General features: G+C 43.1%; 1 protein-coding gene across 1 annotated transcript in view; it reads right to left on the bottom strand.

Moving 5' to 3' along the window:
• Nucleotides 1-579: 579 nt before the first annotated feature.
• The window catches only part of LOC138665370 (zinc finger protein 1 homolog), a 54,828-nt gene continuing 35,429 nt past the window's right edge, over nt 580-19,978 (bottom strand). Inside the window, exon 5 of the mRNA XM_069752795.1 lies at nt 580-2,350. Within this exon, the coding sequence (XP_069608896.1) occupies nt 1,341-2,350 (1,010 nt within the window). The 3' untranslated portion in view covers nt 580-1,340. The remainder of the gene's footprint in view (nt 2,351-19,978) is intronic.

Below are 19,978 nucleotides of genomic sequence, written 5' to 3' on the forward strand. Positions count from 1 at the left end.
AAAATCGATGGTGAGGTAAGGGGGCTTACCTACAGCATTATGTAATGCTGTAGATAAGCCCCCCGATGTAACCTGAAAGAGGAGAAAAAGAGGTTAGATTATACTCACCCAGGGGCGGTCCCGCAGCGGTCCGGTCAAATGGGTGTCTCAGGTCCGCTCCGGCGCCTCCCATCTTCATTCCATGACATCCTCTCCTGGTCTTCATGCCGCGGCTCCGGCGCAGGCGTACTTTGTCTGCCCTGTTGAGGGCAGAGCAAAGTACTGCAGTGCGCAGGCGCCGGGCCTCTCTGACCTTTCTGGCGCACTGCAGTACTTCGCTCTGCCCTCAACAGGGCGGACAAAGTACGCCTGTGCCAGAGCCACGCCGTGAAGACCAGAAGAGGACGTCATGGAATGAAGATGGAAGGCGCTGTTCCGGACCTGAGACACCCATCGGAGCAGGACCGCCCCTGGGTGAGTATAATCTAACCTCTCTTTCTCCTCTTTCAGGTAACATCGGCGGCTTATCTACAGCATTACAGAATGCTGTAGATAAGCCCCTGATGACGGTGGACTTACCTCACCATCGATTTTGGGGGCGACAGGTTCCCTTTAAAAGAAAACCATTGCATGAGCAGGTGTGCCCCAATTGTTGACAGGTGCTGTGCTTATGTTCTAAGCATATGGGACATTAAAATTACACTTTTGTGCAGCTTTCCATAACATGCTGGTATCCCAGCAATTCTTGCAAGTCTGTGTGATGAGTGCAATCTTCATCAACAGAAAAAAGTCTTTTTGGCAATAGTGGTCTTCTGATGTCTAAGAGAATATATAGGCAAGTAAAGAGTACACATTGGATGTAATGTAACAGACTGGCAGTATTATTTTGGCAAAATGAGGGCCCTTCTGACTGTCAATATACCTACTCTGCCTGCTGCAGGATCTCTTACCATTTGTGGCCTACTTCAAGATGTCATCATAACTATGAATCTTCTTGCTCAGCATAATTTAGTAAGTGTCCTGCTGCTCTGTGTGCAGAATGCTAGACTAGACACCTGCAGGAAACACTTGTTTATTACATAAGGCTGTGGCTTTTGAGACTGGGGTCTGTCACTCAGAACTAGTGCATATGATGGTCTAGAGGTACAAAATTATATTGGCAACCAAAACCAGATACACATTTGGAAACCGTACTTTTTTTCTAACAGCAAGACAATGTGGCAGTCAGATTTCTTGAGCAAAGATAATCGGTTATCTTTGTTGAAACGGAGAGTCAACAGGAAGAAGGGAAGACATTATAGACCCTTGTCACACAAGGTTGTCTGATGATATTCCCAGCTTCTGAACAGGTTGGTAAAACGTTATTCAGCTTTGGCGGTAATCCGCTTCGACCCATAGTGAGTTCTTTGATGTTTTGCAACATTGGACTGGTTAGAGAAGCACTTGCCACACTCAGGACAGGGGTATGGCTTCTCACCAGTGTGGACAACCTGATGCTTGATGAGATTAGACTTGATGGCAAAGCCCTTACCACATTCGGAGCACAGAAAAGGTCTTTCACCCGTGTGAATTCGTTGGTGTTTAACAAGGTTGGATTTGCTGGTAAAACCTTTTCCGCAGTCATGACAACAAAAAGGTTTCTCTCCGGTGTGGATTATCTGATGTTTTACAAGGTCTGAACTGCTAGTAAAACACTTTCCACATTCTGTGCAAGAATATGGCCTCTCCCCTGTGTGGATCCTTTGGTGAGCTACCAAATTTGTGTTGGTGGAAAAACATTTCCCACAGGAAGGGCAAGGAAATGGTTTCTCCCCTGTGTGTGTCCTCTGGTGGGCCACGAGCTCAGAGTTACAGGTGAAGTCCTTGCCACAGTCTGGACAGGAGACTACTCTTCCAGAGTGCATTCTATGGTGCTTCACAATGCCTGACTTGCTGGTAAAAGTTTTGCCGCACAAATCACAGTCATAAAGTTTCTTAGTAGTTTCTGGAGACAAAGCTTGATTGGCCATGAAGACAGAATCAAAGTCAATGCGAACAAAGTCTGGGTGTGAATTTTTTCCCGTCTCCTTGGGTTCATCTTTACCATGAGGTAGAGTGAAATCTGTCTGAGTGTGTTCTGAGCGCATGTAAATTTTAGTATCATGCTCCTTTTTGATAATTATGGACATGTGTTCATCTTGTGCTAGTTCTGGGCTGGTGTCAGAGTTTACGAAGGTGTCATCTTCACAGGAGGCAGAGTTATTTGCTACATATCGAACTGGCTGCCCCTTCCTCTTCCGGGGCTTGTACATGCTTGGATAGTGTCTCATTTGGTTGATGTTCACCATGCTTTTAGTTTCAGAAACCATCTTGTCAAGGGACTCACTCATATCTGTGGAAGAGAAATAACTGATCAGATCTGGCAGTACATACAATGTTTAACTATAGTCCAATAATAAAATATGCCCAAAAAGGCTTTTTGAGCACTCTGAACTGTAGGACAAACATCTCCAATTGGTGTCTGACCACAAGTATGCATATCGCATACTTACGGTCATGTGAATGCCCACTGGAGAATCCAAACAGCATACACCACAGAACACCAGGATTTAGAAGTCTGCAGTCATAGAGTACTGAACAACCCCTTTAATGTGCAGCATCTGTAGATGACATCAAACAAAAGGCTGAAACACCAATTTCCCGACACATCAGTGCAGAACATAGTGGTGTGATGCAACTTGCATCAAATTTATAGGATACACCATGAGGGAAGACTGTCATTGAAGACTAGTGCAACAAAAAATTTCAGTTTGAGATAGTAATACCCCATACCCATAGGTTTGAATGCCATGCTTCAATTTCTACCTTGTAGAGGCCTAGTTGATCTGCTTTGGGTCAAATTTTTTGATTGGCACCAGTTAGCGATGTGAGCACTATTTAGGAAGTCCACACTTTTAACCCCTTAGTGACAGAGCCAAATTTTTGAAATCTGACCAGTGTCACTTTATGTGGTAATAACTCTGCAATGCTTCAACAAATCCCAGTGATTTTGAGAATGTTTTTTCGTGACACATTATAGTTTATGATAATGGTAAATTTAGGTCAATGTTTTGTGTTTATTTATAAAACATATAAAACATTTGAGAAAAATGTTAAAGAATTAGCAATTTTCAAACTTTGAATGATTATCCCTTTAATCCAGATAGTCATACCTCAGCAAACCATTAATAAATAACATTTCCCACATGTCGGCTTTACATCAGCACCATTTGTAAAATGTTATTTTATTTTGTTAGCATTTTAGGAGGATTAAAAATGTAGCAGCAATTTTTCATTTTTTTCAGGAAATTTACAAAATTTATTTTTTTAGGGACTTATCCATGTTTGAAGTGACTTTAGGGGTCTCATATATTGGGAAACCCCCAAACGTGATACCATTTTAAAAACCGCACCTCGTGACATATTGAAAACTGCAGTCAGGTAGTTTATTAACTCTTCAGGTGCTTTACAGGAATTAATGCAATGTGGCATGATTGGAATGAAAATGTGCATTTTTACCACCTAAATGTCTCTAACTTCTGAACAGATTACTACAGCAATCAGACTCTAAGGCCACTATTTGGTCATGAATTGCCATGGCAAACATCAGGACCACAAAATCAAGATCTGAGGGCGCCAATTTGGTTAAATAGGAAGCCCCCACACTCTGTTAACCATTTATAATGATGTAGTCACTATTGACAGCAGCATCTAAGGGGTTAAACAGAGTTGGACGGTGCAAACACTGATCGTGGCTGATGCAGCAAGTTGTCAGTTATAGTAGACAGCCGACAGCTACTGGATTGTTACCTGTATGGGGAGGCTATTCTCTTATATCTCAGGTCAGTTAAAAGACGTATTGGCTGTCATTAAGGGGTTAAAGAGTAACTTATTTAAAAATTTTCAAGCAACTTTGTAACATGTCTTATTGGTGAAATCTGCTTCTGTCTCCTCCTGGACTTAATGCTTATACTCAAAATTCTCAATTCACGGGTAAAATCTGTCTTGAGTGAATAAAGATTTTCACATTGCTGAGACAGGAGATGGTAATGGCAGCTGGTGCTCATGAAGTTCTATGGAACTGGCAACAGAATGCTGCTGCCTGCCTCTGGCTCCTTCATTCTCCTCCCCGTACCCATAGAACTTGATTTAAAAGCCACAACTGGCATCTCCTAGCTCAGTAATGGGACAGTGTAAGATCAGTCCAGGAGGAGAAAGAAGCAGATTTCTCTGGTAAGAGATCTTACAAAGTTTCTTATTTTCATGTGTAGTATTGATTGATGAAATAAAATTGAGGATTACTCATTAAATTGTCCAACTCTACTGTCTCATCCAAATGTATCTACTGTGTCCGTCAAATTTGCTGGTTGCTGTTTGGGCGGGTGCTGCTTATCCACATGAGAACAAGTAAAGTCGATCCGCTAAACACTTTGGTGCTTACCAAACATTTTGGTTGTGTTCACACGGAGTTTACACTTGGAGTAAACACCAGCCACTGTTTTAGCCTTTATTGGGTTGTGGAAATTATTATACCTTTGTTTTGCAATACAGAATAGCATTATAGACTATGATGATCTATACCACAGGATACAGTGTAAGAAAAAAAAAAAAAAGTACATCGCACATTTCTTTCTTTAACCCCTTTCTGCCATTGGACGTAATATTCCGTCCATGTGGGGTGGGCCTTAATTCCCAAGGACGGAATATTACGTCCAGCGCGATCGGCCGCGCTCACGGGGGGAGCGCCGCCGATCGCGGCCGGGTGTCAGCTGCTTATCGCAGCTGACATCCGGCACTATGTGCCAGGAGCGGTCACGGACCGCCCCCGGCACATTAACCCCCGGCACACCGCGATCAAAGATGATCGCGATGTGCCGGCGGTGCAGGGAAGCATCGCGCAGGGAGGGGGCTCCCTGCGGGCTTCCCTGAGACCCCCGCAGCAACGCGATGTGATCGCGTTGCTCCGGGGGTCTCCTACCTCCCTCCCTGCAGTAAGTCCCGGATCCAAAATGGCCGCGGATCCGGGTCCTGCAGGGAGGGAGGTGGCTTACCAAGTGCCTGCTCAGAGCAGGCACTTGGTAACGCTGCACTGCTCTCAGACAGATCGGTGATCTGTCAGAGTGCTGTGCAAACTGGCAGATCACCGATCTGTATTGTCCCCCCCTGGGGCAAAGTAAAAAAGTAAAAAAAAAAATTTCCAAGTGTGTAAAAAAAAAAAAAAAAAAAAAATCCTAAATAATGAAAAAAAAAAAAATATTATTCCCATAAATACATTTCTTTATCTAAATAAAAAAAACAAAACAATAAAAGTACACATATTTAGTATCGCCGCGTCCGTAACGACCCCACCTATAAAACTGGCCCACTAGTTAACCCCTTCAGTAAACACCGTAAGAAAAAAAAAAAAAAAACCCAGGCAAAAAACAACGCTTTATTATCATACCACCAAACAAAAAGTGGAATAACACGCGATCAAAAAGACAGATATAAATAACCATGGTACCGCTGAAAACGTCATCTTGTCCCGCAAAAAACGAGCCGCCATACAGCATCATCAGCAAAAAAATAAAAAAGTTATAGTCCTGAGAATAAAGCGATGCCAAAATAATTATTTTTTCTATAAAATAGTTTTTATCGTATAAAAGCGCCAAAACATAAAAAAATGATATAAATGAGGTGTCGCTGTAATCGTACTGACCCGAAGAATAAAACTGCTTTATCAATTTTACCAAACGCGGAACGGTATAAACGCCTCCCCCAAAAGAAATTCATGAATAGCTGGTTTTTGGTCATTCTGCCTCACAAAAATCGGAATAAAAAGCGATCAAAAAATGTCACGTGCCCGAAAATGTTACCAATAAAAACGTCCACTCGTCCCGCAAAAAACAAGACCTCACATGACTCTGTGGACCAAAATATAGAAAAATTATAGCTCTCAAAATGTGGTAACGCAAAAAATATTTTTTGCAATAAAAAGCGTCTTTCAGTGTGTGACAGCTGCCAATCATAAAAATCCGCTAAAAAACCCGCTATAAAAGTAAATGAAAAAAATGTATTTATTTCCATTTTCCCATTAGGGTTAGGGCTAGGGCTAGGGTTAGGGCTAGGGCTAGGGTTAGGGCTAGGGTTGGGACTAGGGTTAGGGTTAGGGTTGGGGCTTGGGTTAGGGCTAGGGTTAGGGCTAGGGTTAGGGTTGGGACTAGGGTTAGGGCTAGGGTTAGGGCTTGGGTTAGGGCTAGGGTTAGGGCTAGGGTTAGGGTTGGGGCTAGGGTTAGGGCTAGGGTTAGGGTTAGGGTAAGGGCTAGGGTTAGGGTTAAGGCTACAGTTAGGGTTGGGGCTAAAGTTAGGGTTAGGGTTTGGATTACATTTGCGATTGGGATTAGGATTAGGGGTGTGTCTGGGTTAGAGGTGTGGTTAGGGTTACCGTTGGGATTAGGGTTAGGGGTGTGTTTGGATTAGGGTTTCAGTTATAATTGGGGGGTTTCCACTGTTTAGGCACATCAGGGGGATCTCCAAACGCGACATGGCGACCGATCTCAATTCTATCCAATTCTGCATTGAAAAAGTAAAACAGTGCTCCTTCCCTTCCGAGCTCTCCCGTGTGCCCAAACAGGAGTTTACCCCAACATATGGGGTATCAGCGTACTCAGGACAAATTGGACAACAACTTTTGGGGTCCAATTTCTCCTGTTACCCTTGGGAAAATACAAAACTGGGGGCTAAAAAATAATTTTTGTGGGAAAAAAAGAGATTTTTTATTTTCACGGCTCTGCGTTATAAACTGTAGTGAAACACTTGGGGGCTCAAAGTTCTCACAACACATCTAGATAAGTTCGTGGGGGGGTCTAGTTTCCAACATGGGGTCACTTGTGGGGGTTTCTACTGTTTAGGTATATTAGGGGCTCCGCAAACGCAATGTGACGCCTGCAGACCATTCCATCTAAGTCTGCATTCCAAATGGCGCTCCTTCCCTTCCGAGCCCTCCCATGCGCCCAAACGCTGGTTCACCCCACATATGGGGTATCAACGCACTCAGGACAAATTGGACAACAACTTTTGGGGTCCAATTTCTCCTTTTACCCTCGAGAAAATACAAAACTGGGGGCTAAAAAATAATTTTGAGGGGAAATTTTTTATTTTATTTTCACGGCTCTGCGTTATAAACTGTAGTGAAATACTTGGGGGCTCAAAGTTCTCACAACACATCTAAATAAGTTCCTTAGGGGGTCTAGTTTCCAATATGGGGTCACTTGTTGGGGGTTTCTACTGTTTAGGTACATTAGGGGCTCTGCAAACACAATGTGACGCCTGCAGACCATTCCATCTAAGTCTGTATTCCAAATGGCGCTCCTTCCCTTCCGAGCCCTCCCATGCGCCCAAACGCTGGTTCTCCCCCACATATAGGGTATCAGCGCACTCAGGACAAATTGCACAACAACTTTTGGGGTCCAATTTCTCCTGTTACCCTCAGGAAAATACAAAACTGGGGGCTAAAAAATTATTTTTGTGGGAAAAAAATTTTGTTTTATTTTTACGGCTCTGCATTATAAACTTCTGTGAAGCTCTTATTGGGTCAAAGTGCTCACCACACATCTAGATAAGTTCCTTAGGGGGTCTACTTTCCAAAATGGTGTCACTTGTGGGGGGTTTCAATGTTTAGGCACATCAGTGGCTCTCCAAACGCAACATGGCGTCTCATCTCAATTCCTGTCAATTTTGCATTGAAAGGTCAAACGGCGCTCCTTCCCTTCCGAGCTCTCCCATGCGCCCAAACAATGGTTTACCCCCACATATGGGGTATCAGAGTACTCAGGACAAATTGTGCCACAACTTTTGTGGTCCAATTTCTTCTCTTACCATTGGGAAAATAAAAAATTGGGGGCGAAAAGATAATGTTTGTGAAAAAAAATGATTTTTTATTTTTGAGGTTCTGCATTATAAACTTCTGTGAAGCACTTGGTGGGTCAAAGTGCTCACCACACCTCTAGATAAGTTCCTTAGGGGGTCTACTTTCCAAAATGGTGTCACTTGTGGGGGGTTTCAATGTTTAGGCACATCAGTGGCTCTCCAAACGCAACATGGCGTCTCATCTCAATTCCTGTCAATTTTGCATTGAAAGGTCAAACGGCGCTCCTTCCCTTCCGAGCTCTCCCATGCGCCCAAACAATGGTTTACCCCCACATATGGGGTATCAGAGTACTCAGGACAAATTGTGCCACAACTTTTGTGGTCCAATTTCTTCTCTTACCATTGGGAAAATAAAAAATTGGGGGCGAAAAGATAATGTTTGTGAAAAAAAATGATTTTTTATTTTTGAGGTTCTGCATTATAAACTTCTGTGAAGCACTTGGTGGGTCAAAGTGCTCACCACACCTCTAGATAAGTTCCTTAGGGGGTCTACTTTCCAAAATGGTGTCACTTGTGGGGGGTTTCAATGTTTAGGCACATCAGTGGCTCTCCAAACGCAACATGGCGTCTCATCTCAATTCCTGTCAATTTTGCATTGAAAGGTCAAACGGCGCTCCTTCCCTTCCGAGCTCTCCCATGCGCCCAAACAATGGTTTACCCCCACATATGGGGTATCAGAGTACTCAGGACAAATTGTGCCACAACTTCTGTGGTCCAATTTCTTCTCTTACCATTGGGAAAATAAAAAATTGGGGGCGAAAAGATAATGTTTGTGAAAAAAAATGATTTTTTATTTTTACGGTTCTGCATTATAAACTTCTGTGAAGCACTTGGTGGGTCAAAGTGCTCACCACACCTCTAGATAAGTTCCTTAGGGGGTCTACTTTCCAAAATGGTGTCACTTGTGGGGGGTTTCAATGTTTAGCCACATCAGTGGCTCTCCAAACGCAACATGGCGTCCCATCTCAATTCCAGTCAATTTTGCATTGAAAAGTCAAATGGCGCTCCTTCCCTTCCGAGCTCTGCCATGTGCACAAACTGTGGTTAACCCCCACATATGGGGTATCAGCGTACTCAGGACAAATTGTACAACAACTTTTGGGGTCCATTTTCTCCTGTTACCCTTGGTAAAATAAAACAAATTGGAGCTGAAGTAAATTTTTTGTGAAAAAAAGTTAAATGTTCATTTTTATTTAAACATTCCAAAAATTCCTGTGAAGCACCTGAAGGGTTAATAAACTTCTTGAATGTGGTTTTGAGAACCTTGAGGGGTGCAGTTTTTAGAATGGTGTCAAACTTGGGTATTTTCTATCATATAGACCCCTCAAAATGACTTCAAATGAGATGTGGTCCCTAAAATAAAATGGTGTTGTAAAAATGAGAAATTGCTGGTCAACTTTTAACCCTTATAACTCCCTAACAAAAAAAAATTTTGGTTCCAAAATTGTGCTGATGTAAAGTAGACATGTGGGAAATGTTACTTATTAAGTATTTTGTGTGACATATCTCTGTGATTTAATTGCATAAAAATTCAAAGTTGGAAAATTGCGAAATTTTCAAAATTTTCGCCAAATTTCCATTTTTTTCACAAATAAACGCAGGTAATATCAAAGAAATTTTACCACTATCATGAAGTACAATATGTCACGAGAAAACAATGTCAGAATCACCGGGATCCGTTGAAGCGTTCCAGAGTTATAACCTCATAAAGGGACAGTGGTCAGAATTGTAAAAATTGACCCGGTCCATAACGTGCAAACCACCCTTGGGGGTAAAGGGGTTAACAACCTGTGGGTGAGATATGCCACTATACAGTAGGATAGTTTGCGGTCTTCTGTTGAAGATATACATTGGCAGGTGTTCCTGGTGTATGTGTATATGTCAAATGATCCTGAAACGAAATGTAAAAGCCTGTGGTTGTAGGGAAGAAATAGTAATGCCAGCACAAAAATGCAGTGTGTGGGGAGCGAGCTAATAGTGAGTGAGTATACGGAAACGTTGGGTAGTAAGAGGGCAAACTGTTGTATTTGGGGTTATCGGAATTCTTAGCTCAGTGTATCAAGTTGAAAACTGGTGCTGGACAGAAGATGGTCTTTAACAGAAAGGTGTATGCTATCACTGTATTCGGATATATGCATGCTCAGTAATGTCCTTGAATTTTCAGCAGCAAAAACGCAGCAAATAATGATACCTGCATTTTTGCTGCGTTATTTCAACACCCATTCAAATTAATGGGTGAAAAACGCTGAAAGAAGTGACATGCTCTATGTCCAAAAAAATGCAGCAAAGCACAAAATACTGATCACACAAAAAAAAACCAATGTGTGTGCATGAGATTTCTGAAATCTCATAGGCTTTGCTGGTATTGTAAAAAGCAGCATTGTATACATGGTGTCAGTAGGAATAATCTTCCCCTTTCTTTATCTTGGTTATAGATTTGTAAATTATTTTTGTGTCTTCTGATAAAGCGTAGAGAAATCTTTCTGGCATATAGTCTCCTATTTATGTACAGAACTACTCATTTTATTCCAACTTTTACACTGGTGGGTGGTGTTATTTTCACGTTTTGTGATCAGGTACACATTAGGATGACCTAGGGATATTCGACATTGAATGGGAGCACCATATCGTTTTACTAGGATGCCAACCTCAGGTTAAGCAAGGATGGATTTAGGGTTAGGGTCATCTCCCCTTCCCTTATTGAGCCAACATATTAAGAGAATAACCATTATCCCTTGGCCTATGATTTCTTGGATCTGGTCCTATAGTGCCTTTATTTTTAAAGGTTTTTTTTTTTTAATTTTAAAACTTTTATTAATTTTTCAAAACACAAATACAAGTGTCATTACCATCACAATTTCAGTCGTGTCAAGAATGAATCTATTAAACATATCACAATACATACAGCATTAAACCGGAGGCATAACCAAAATTCGTACTTAGTTACATTAAAAATAACATTGAAGTGTAAAGAAGAAATCAGATTATAAGACAGAAAAAGAGAGAGAGCATAGAAAAGAGAAGAAGAAACAAGAGGGAAGTGGGGAAGTACTGACAAAGGGGACAATGAACTATATCCAGAGGCATCGGAACTGCCGAATCAGTTGACTCCGATGAGATCCCGATACTCATTGGAGGATTTAACCCCTTAGCGACCGCCGATACGCCTTTTAACGGCGGCCGCTAAGGGTACTTAAACCACAGCGCCGTTAATTAACGGCGCTGTGGAAAAAGTGTATAGCGCCCCCCAGAGTCCGATTTTCTCCGGGGTCTCGGCTGCCGGGGGTAGCCGAGACCCCAGAGAACATGATTCGGGGTTTTTTTTTACCCACCCCGCATTTGCGATCGCCGGAAATTAACCGTTTACCGGCGATCGCAAAAAAAAAAAAAACGCGATTTGCGTTGTGTTTCTCTCCCCTCTAATGTGATCGGACATTAGAGGGGAGAGAAATAGGGTCCCCCGAGCCCCCCACGGTACCTAATGTACCGGTGAAGGTGCCCCCCCGGTCCCCGACCCTCCTCCTTCCTGTGCGGGCTCCAAAATGGCGGGTGCAAGTGCAGATGCGCCCGCCAAAACCTAGCTTCCCCCGCAGTGTATTGGGGTCGGTTTTTACCGACCCCTGGAGCGATCGCAATCCCAGGGGTCTTTACAGACCCCCGGGGTTGCGATCGCTGCAAATAGTTTGTAAAAAAAAAATAAAATGCTTTGCATTTCTCTCCCCTCTGATGTGATCGCACATCAGAATGGAGAGAAATAGAGCCCCCGAGCCCCCCACCATACCGCCTGCACATCAGTGCTCCTGTCCCCGGTCCTCAGCCCATGGTCCCCGGTCCTCAGCCCACGGCTCCTGGCCCCCCTTCTTCTTCTCTGCTGGAAGAAAATGGCGGGCGCATGCGCAGTGCGCCTGCCATGTTCTGCCAGCAGAGACCCAGCAACCTATGAGAATTTTCTCATTGGCTGCTGGGTTTTGATTACTGTAATATGTCCAATTACAGTGATCAAAACCCCAAATGTTTGATAAACATGGCAGCACTTGGGCTGTACCTTTCTCTTCTCTCCTTGTAGTTGTTCTAGGAGAGAAGAGAGAGAGACTACAGTTCAAGTGCTGCCCTGTCAGTTACAAAAAACATAATATCTGCCTCCGCCAGCATCCAATTTACCCACCCCCGTTCTCCGTAATCCCTGCATCATCAGCAGAGGATTATAAAAAAAAAAAAGAAAAAAAAAAAATTATAATTTAAAAAAAAAAAATTTTTTTAGGGTTAGGGTAGGAATTAGATAAAATGGCCCGCAGAACTTTTAGCGCGGAGCAAGCTTACAGCCTGCTTTGCTCCGGCAGCGAAACAGATTCTGCCCCTGAAGTTGAGCAGTTTTCAGACAGTGATGACGACTCTTCCTCCACGGGATCCCCCAGCCCGGTGGTAGCGGAGTCGGTCGTCACTGCTGAAGCTTCAGAGGCAGGACCAAGTACCGCAGTCCCCCCCCCCCCCCCCCCCCCGCTGTGGTATAATGACACCTCATTTTCCCCTCAAATTCCCCCTTTTTCTGCAGTCCCTGGAATAAAAGTAGATGTCGCCAATTTTACCCCCATTGATTTTTTTGAAATTTTCATTAGCCCCGAAGTCCTGCAATTAATCGTCCACCAAACAAATCTATATGCCCGGCAATATATTTCCCAAAAACCCACTGCCTTTCATTCCCGTTCCTGGATCCCCACAAATGTCCCTGAAATAAAAAAATTCTTAGGCCTCACACTGAATATGGGTATAGTAAAAAAAAACCACTCTCCGCTCTTACTGGGCAACAAAAGCTGTCCACTGCACCCCTGTATTTGCAGCCATCATGTCTCGAGCCCGTTACGAAGCCCTGATGAGATTCCTCCACTTCAGTGACAATTCCCAAGCTCTCCCAAGAACTGACCCCAACTACGATCGGCTAAATAAATTAAGACCCCTAATTTCCCTCCTAAAAACTTCCTTTCTAAATTCCTATACCCCAGAGCAAAATATGGCAGTCGACGAGTCCTTGATGAGCTACAAGGGCCGTCTGTTATTCCGCCAATTTATTCCCTCCAAGACAGCCAAATACGGCGTAAAATTATACAAAGCTTGCGAGAGCTCATCAGGGTACACGTCCACTTTCCTAATTTATGAAGGTAGGGACCGCCAAATAAACCCCCCAAACTGCCCCCAGACAATTGGTATCCCAGGCAAAATTGTCTGGGAGCTAATGACGCCCTTTCTCAATCAAGGGTACCACGTGTATACCGATAACTATTACACGAGTATCCCCCTATACAAATCCCTCCATGCTGCAAATACAGGGGCCTGTGGGACAGTGAGGAAAAACAGAGTGGGGTTTCCGTCACAGTTGGTGTCCAGACGTTTGGAGAGGGGGGCGTCATTTTCACTTGCAAGCGACCAACTTCTTGCAGTGAAGTGGAAAGACAGGAAGGACGTCTATATGCTTTCCACACTGCATACGGACACCACTGTGACGGTCAGAGAGAGGGGTGCCACCAGGGACAAAGAAAAACCTGTCTGCGTCACAGACTATAACAGACATATGGGTGGCGTAGACCTGTCAGACCAGGTTCTGCAACCATACCTGGTCAAGAGGAAGACCAGGGCGTGGTATAAAAAGGTGGGAATCTATCTAATTCAGACTGCCACATATAAGTTTTGTCCTATATAAAAAATCTCAAGGACCGCTAACTTTCCTGCACTTTCAGGAAAAAGTAGTAGAGAGCCTCATATTTGAGTCCATGGCACCGGGGGAAGCCTTCGACTCTGAGGATTCCCGGAGACTGTCAGAACGCCATTTTCCTCACCCTGTCCCTGCCACCCAAAGGTATCCTTAAAAAAGGTGCCGAGTTTGCAGAAAGCATGGCAGGCGGAGTGATTCCCGATTCTATTGCCCCACATGCCCATCCCAACCAGGCCTTTGTATCTCCCCCTGTTTTGAGACCTACCACACCACCTACAATTATTAGTTTGCTTTTTTTTCAATAATTTTTATTTTCTGCTTAGTGGCCCCAGTAGTACAATTTGGAACAATTGATAAATAATATTTTAATTAGTAGATCCCATTTTACCCCATTTCACAATTAATTCCAGAACTTGATCAATCCCATACCAAACTACTATCCCAACAAATTCTCGTCCACGTACCCACGTCTGTACGCTCTAGAGTGTGGACCCCACAAATGTTCTTGCAAAGTCAGGTCATCTGAAAATTCTACGACTCGATCAATCCCATACCAAACTACTATCCCAACAAATTCTCGTCCACGTACCCACGTCTGTACGCTCTAGAGTGTGGACCCCACAAATGTTCTTGCAAAGTCAGGTCATCTGAAAATTCTACGACTCGATCAATCCCATACCAAACTACTATCCCAACAAATTCTCATCCACGTACCCACGTCTGTACGCTCTAGAGTGTGGACCCCACAAATGTTCTTGCAAAGTCAGGTCATCTGAAAATTCTACGACTCGATCAATCCCATACCAAACTACTATCCCAACAAATTCTCATCCACGTACCCACGTCTGTACGCTCTAGAGTGTGGACCCCACAAATGTTCTTGCAAAGTCAGGTCATCTGAAAATTCTACGACTCGATCAATCCCATACCAAACTACTATTCCAACAAATTCTCGTCCACGTACCTATGTCAATAAGCGTTAGAATGTGGACCCCAGAAATGATCTTGAAAAGTGAAATCATCTGAAAATGAATTCTAGGACTTGATTACTCACAAACATTTTTGACCATTTATCTAACTTTGACTGTTTTATGACTCTTGCTACACAAAACTTTGGCTTCCATTTATATTACTTATATTTATGTTGATGATACGGGCATGATCATTTTATTGTAGGATTTCTAAAAAAATTAGGAAGTTCCGTACTTATACACTATCGGCTTTACTTTATGGTTCTTGCCGAACGTCTGGTACCAGACAATACTTTCTATAGAGAACTGGTTGTTTTGTGCATATAGCGGTTCTGACCTTGGCGGGTGGGAGCTTGCTATGGTGTACCACGTCTATTGGCACATTCGTCTCTCATATAGGGATTGATGGAGCTAAAAGGACGTTGTACGACCAGTCTCTGAAAGTGTCTGCCATTCTAGCCTTGATGGTGTTCTTTCATCTTTGGAACAAACTCCGCTTTGCCACATAGTTGGCTGCATTTTCCTACACATTTTGCCCTTCATTCCAGTACAGTTTATTCTTCCTGCTACAATATACGCAAATGCGGGACAACTGTTTTGTTAGCAAGACCAATTTTATAGTCAGCCATTGTGTTTTAGGAGCATGCCTCCCTCTGTGAGTAATAATTCCTGGAAGGATTTTCTTTTTTGCTCAATGTCTCTAGAAGCTTTGAATGGGTCCTGGATCTTCAATTTCAAATAAAGCCAAATTTGTCACATTGTGCCCCTTTCTGTCCAAGCCCTGCCATTCGTCCAAACAGAACTTTTTGACTACATATGGGATATCGCTGCGCTCATAATAAAGTGGGTAACGAATTGTGGGGTCCACTTTTTGATGTTATTTCTGAAAAAGTGAGACATTCAGGTCTAAAACAAGATTCTCGTGGAAAAAAATGAATTTTTTCAATATGACGACCTAATGTTATCAAACTCTGTGTCACACATGTGGGTTCAAATTGCTCTATATACCCCTGATTAAAATCTTTGAGGGGTGTAGTTTCCAAAACGGGGTCAGTTGTGGGGGGTTTCTGCTGTTAGGCACATCTACAAACCCAAAATGGCGTCCGCTCTCACAATTAAGAGAATAAAAATTCAAACGGCGCTCCTTCCCTTCCAAGCTCCGCAGTGCGCCCAAACAGAGGTTTACCCCCACATACGGGGTATCGACATACTCAGGACACATTGCACAACAACTTTTGGGAACCAATTTCTCTTGCTACCCTTGGGAAAATAAAAAATTGGGGGTGAAAAGATCATTTTTGTGAAAAAAAAATGATTTTTAATTTTTTCGGCTCTACGTTATAAACTTGTGTGAAGCACTTGGGTGTTCAAAGTGTTGACCAAACACCTAGATAAGTTCCTTAGGGGGTCTAGTTTCCAAAATGGTGTCACTTGTGGGGGGTTTCCACTGTTTAGGCACATCAGCGGCTCTCCAAACGCGACATGGTGTCCGATCTCAATTCCAGAGAATTCTATGTTGAAAAAGTCAAATGGCGCTCCTTCCCTTCTGAGCTCTACTGTGCACCCAAACAGTGGTCCTTCCCCACATATGGGGTATCGGCATTCTCCGGACAAATTGCACAACAAATTATGTGGTTCATTTTCTTTTTTTACACTTGTGAAAATAAAAAAAATTGGTTCTGAAGTAAAATGTTTGTGAAAAAAAGTAAAATGTTCATTTTTTCCTTCCACATTGCTTCAGTTCCTGTGCAGCAACTGAAGGGTTAATAAACTTCTTGAATGTGGTTTTGCGCACCTTGAGGGGTGCAGTTTTTAGAATGGTGTCAATTTTGGGCATTTTCTGCCACATAGACCCCTCAAACTGACTTCAAATGTGAGGTGGTCCCTAAAAAAAATGGTTTTGTAAATTTTGCTGTAAAAATAAAAAATTGCTGGTCAAATTTTAACCCTTATAACTCCCTAATAAAAAAAAATTTTTATTCCAAAATTGTGCTGATGTAAAGTAGACATATGGGAAATGTTATTTATTGACCATTTTGTGTGACATATCTCTTTGATGTAAGGGAATAAAAATTCAAATTTTGAAAATTGCTAAATTTTCAAAATTTTCGCCATATTTCCGTTTTTTTTAATAAATAATCGCAAGTAATATCGAAGAAATGTTACCACTAACATGAAGTACAATATGTCACGAAAAAACAATCTCAGAATCAGCGGGATCCGTTGAAGCGTTCCAGAGTTATAACCTCATAAAGTGACAGTGGTCAGAATTGCAAAAATCGGCTTGGTCATTAAGTACCAAATTGGCTCTGTCACTAAGGGGTTAAATTCCATCCAATGATACCATGATTTGCTTATTGTCGAGGTTAATTCCTCTATCAGCATTATCTCATTCATTTTAGCAAACCATAGGAAAACTGTTGGGATGGTGTCTTTTTTCCACAACAAAGGAATGCACGCTCTAGCAAATGCAATTAAGTGTCTCAATATAGAATTTTTGTAGGTTTTAAGAGAGATGTTGCTGTGATGGAGAAGGACGAGAGCCAGATTTAGGTCTGTGATGAACTAGTGATAGGTAAAATCACAAATCTTATCTTTTTCCTAGAAAGGGGAAAGAAGCTTACAAGACCAGAAAATATGCCCTCTTCCTCCCCACATCTCCAGCACATAGGACTAGTATCAGGGAATATCTTATTCAGGCGGGTTGGGACTCTATACCATCGCGATAACAGTTTGTAACCGGCCTCGTGAAAGCGAGAACAAATAGACGATTTGTGTGTTAAATTACAGGTATGTTCCACTGATCCTTCGTCTGAGTTTGGTCTAAATCACCCTCCGATTGAGTTTGGAAACGTGTTTTGGGTTGATCCATGGGATTGATCAGTAAGGAGTAGGAGAAAGACAAGGTGTGCCTCATGGGTTCTGTTTTTGTGCACTCTTCTTCAAACGTATTTTTGTCATTTTTGTAGTGGACTCTAGATGGAAGAGAGTACAAGAAATGAGATAGCTGACCGGCTCTCCAGAAACCCAAGGACCTTGAAGGCATTTCTTTCATGGCCATTCATTTCCCAATCCAAAATGGCATACTCTGAAACAAACTTTATTAAACCAAGAAAGGAATAGGAGAGTGGATTGCCCAATATAGGATACATGAAGGAGGCCTGTGGTATGATCGATGACCGTACTATAGGATAATTGCAGCATAAAAGGGTAGCTCCAATAGTAGGGTGTGTCTTTAGAACAGTCTACAGAAAGGTCAAGCCAGGGAATAGTGGTTAGAGGGAGGTTTGTGAAACTTTGTTCAATCCTGACCCAGGTCTTCTCCATTCCATTCCTGCACCAGTCCAGAATTCTAGAAAGGTGGGTAGCAATATAATATAATCTGAAATCAGGCAAGGCAATACCCCCAGAGGACTTAGGACGATGCAATGTATTCCTTGCTACACGGGGAGGCTTACTGGACCAAATAAACTTCATCTGAGCCGTGGCAAGATCTTTAAAGAAGGATGAGGGAACAGCAATTGGGAGGGCCTGGATAACACACAGGATTCAAGGGAGAATATTCATTTTAAATATTGCACTTCTGCTAAACCATGTAAAGGCATTTCTCATCCATCTTGAACAATTCTCTTGTACCGATTTGAGCAATTTAGGGAAACTAAGGGAATAAGTGAATTTTGTAGCACTTAGTGATAAAGTATCTAGGGATATTACTACCATCTTGGCCCATTTAAAACTAAAAGCTGCTTTTAGGGGTGCCACTATAGACAGAGTTTTTGATGTTCAGGGCTTCCGATTTGCCAAAATTGATTTTAAAATTTGATTGGTCATATATGTACTGAACTCCACCTTTAGAGTAGGCAAAGATTTGGCTGGGTTGTTCATGAAAAAAAAAGCAGATCATCCCATAGGTCGCAATTTTACATGGAGATCCCCGAACACAAGGACCCTCAATATTCTCATTAGACCCGATTTTCCTTAGAAATGGTTCTAGAATTAGAATGAAGATCAGAGGAGATAATGGACATCCATGACACGTACCATTACGTATAAGAAACTCCTTGGAGGGTAACCCATTCACGTTTACATTGGCAACTGGCTTTGAGTATAATGCCGATATCCAGCGTAACATGTTGGATTTTAGGTCTAGTCTCTGAAGGATCTCATTCTTAAAAACCCAGTTCACTCTATTGAATGCCTTCTCTGCATCAGTAGATAGTAGCACAAGAGGTTGACATTTATTTCTGGCTCTATGTATAAGGCCGGGATCACACATGCGAGAAACACATCCGTGTCTCGCATGTGAAATCCAATCTCTGGCGCCGGCACTCCAGAGCGGAGCGTGCGGCCGCATAGCAACACATGAAGAGCCAGAGCTTGGATTTCACATGCGAGACACGGACGTGTTTCTCGCATGTGTGATCCCGGCCTTAGGTTAAATGCCTTACTTGTGTTGTCCCTGGCTTCTCTCCTCCTCAAGAATCCGCCTGATCTGGGTGGATAATCCCTGCCAGAAGTGGAGATAATCTGGATGCAACCATTTTTGCACACAGCTTAATATCCACGTTGAGCAGGGATATAGGCCTATAACTTGCACATTGTGCTGGGTCTTTCCCCTCCTTATGCATCACTGATCTGTGGGCTCGCAGGGATACTCCTGGGAGAGCAGAGCCTTTAGATATCGTATTAAAGGTACCGTCATATTAAGCGACGCTGCAGCTATATAGACAATGATCCCGATCGCTGCAGCGTCGCTGTGTGGTCGCTGGAGAGCTGTCAAACAGACAGCTCTCCAGCGACCAACGATGCCGAAGTACCCTGGTAACCAGGGTAAATATCGGGTTACTAAGCGCAGGGCCGCGCTTAGTAACCCGATGTTTACCCTGGTTACCAGTGTAAATGAAAAAAAAAAACAAACACTACATACTTACATTCCGGCGTCTGTCCTCTCCGGCGCTGTGCTTCTCTGCACTAAGCGTCGGCCGGAAAGCAGAGCACAGCGGTGACGTCACCGCTGTGCTTTCCAGCCGCTGCGCTTACACAGTGCAGAGAAGCAGAGCGCCGGAGAGGACAGACGCCGGAATTTAAGTATGTAGTGTTTTTTTTTTTCACATTTACACTGGTAACCAGGGTAAACATCGGGTTACTAAGCGTGGCCCTGCGCTTAGTAACCCGATGTTTACCCTGGTTACCAGTGAAGACATCGCTGAATCGGCGTCACACACGCCGATTCAGCGATGTCTGCGGGAGGTCCAGAGACGAAATAAAGTTCTGGACTTTCTGCGCCGACTAACGATGGCACAGCAGGATCCTGATCGCTGCTGCCTGTCAAACTGAACGATATCGCTATCCAGGACGCTTCAACGTCACGGATCGCTAGCGGTATCGTTCAGTG

Source organism: Ranitomeya imitator, chromosome 2 (genome assembly GCF_032444005.1).
Source record: "Ranitomeya imitator isolate aRanImi1 chromosome 2, aRanImi1.pri, whole genome shotgun sequence".
Classification (NCBI taxonomy): Eukaryota; Metazoa; Chordata; class Amphibia; order Anura; family Dendrobatidae; genus Ranitomeya; species Ranitomeya imitator.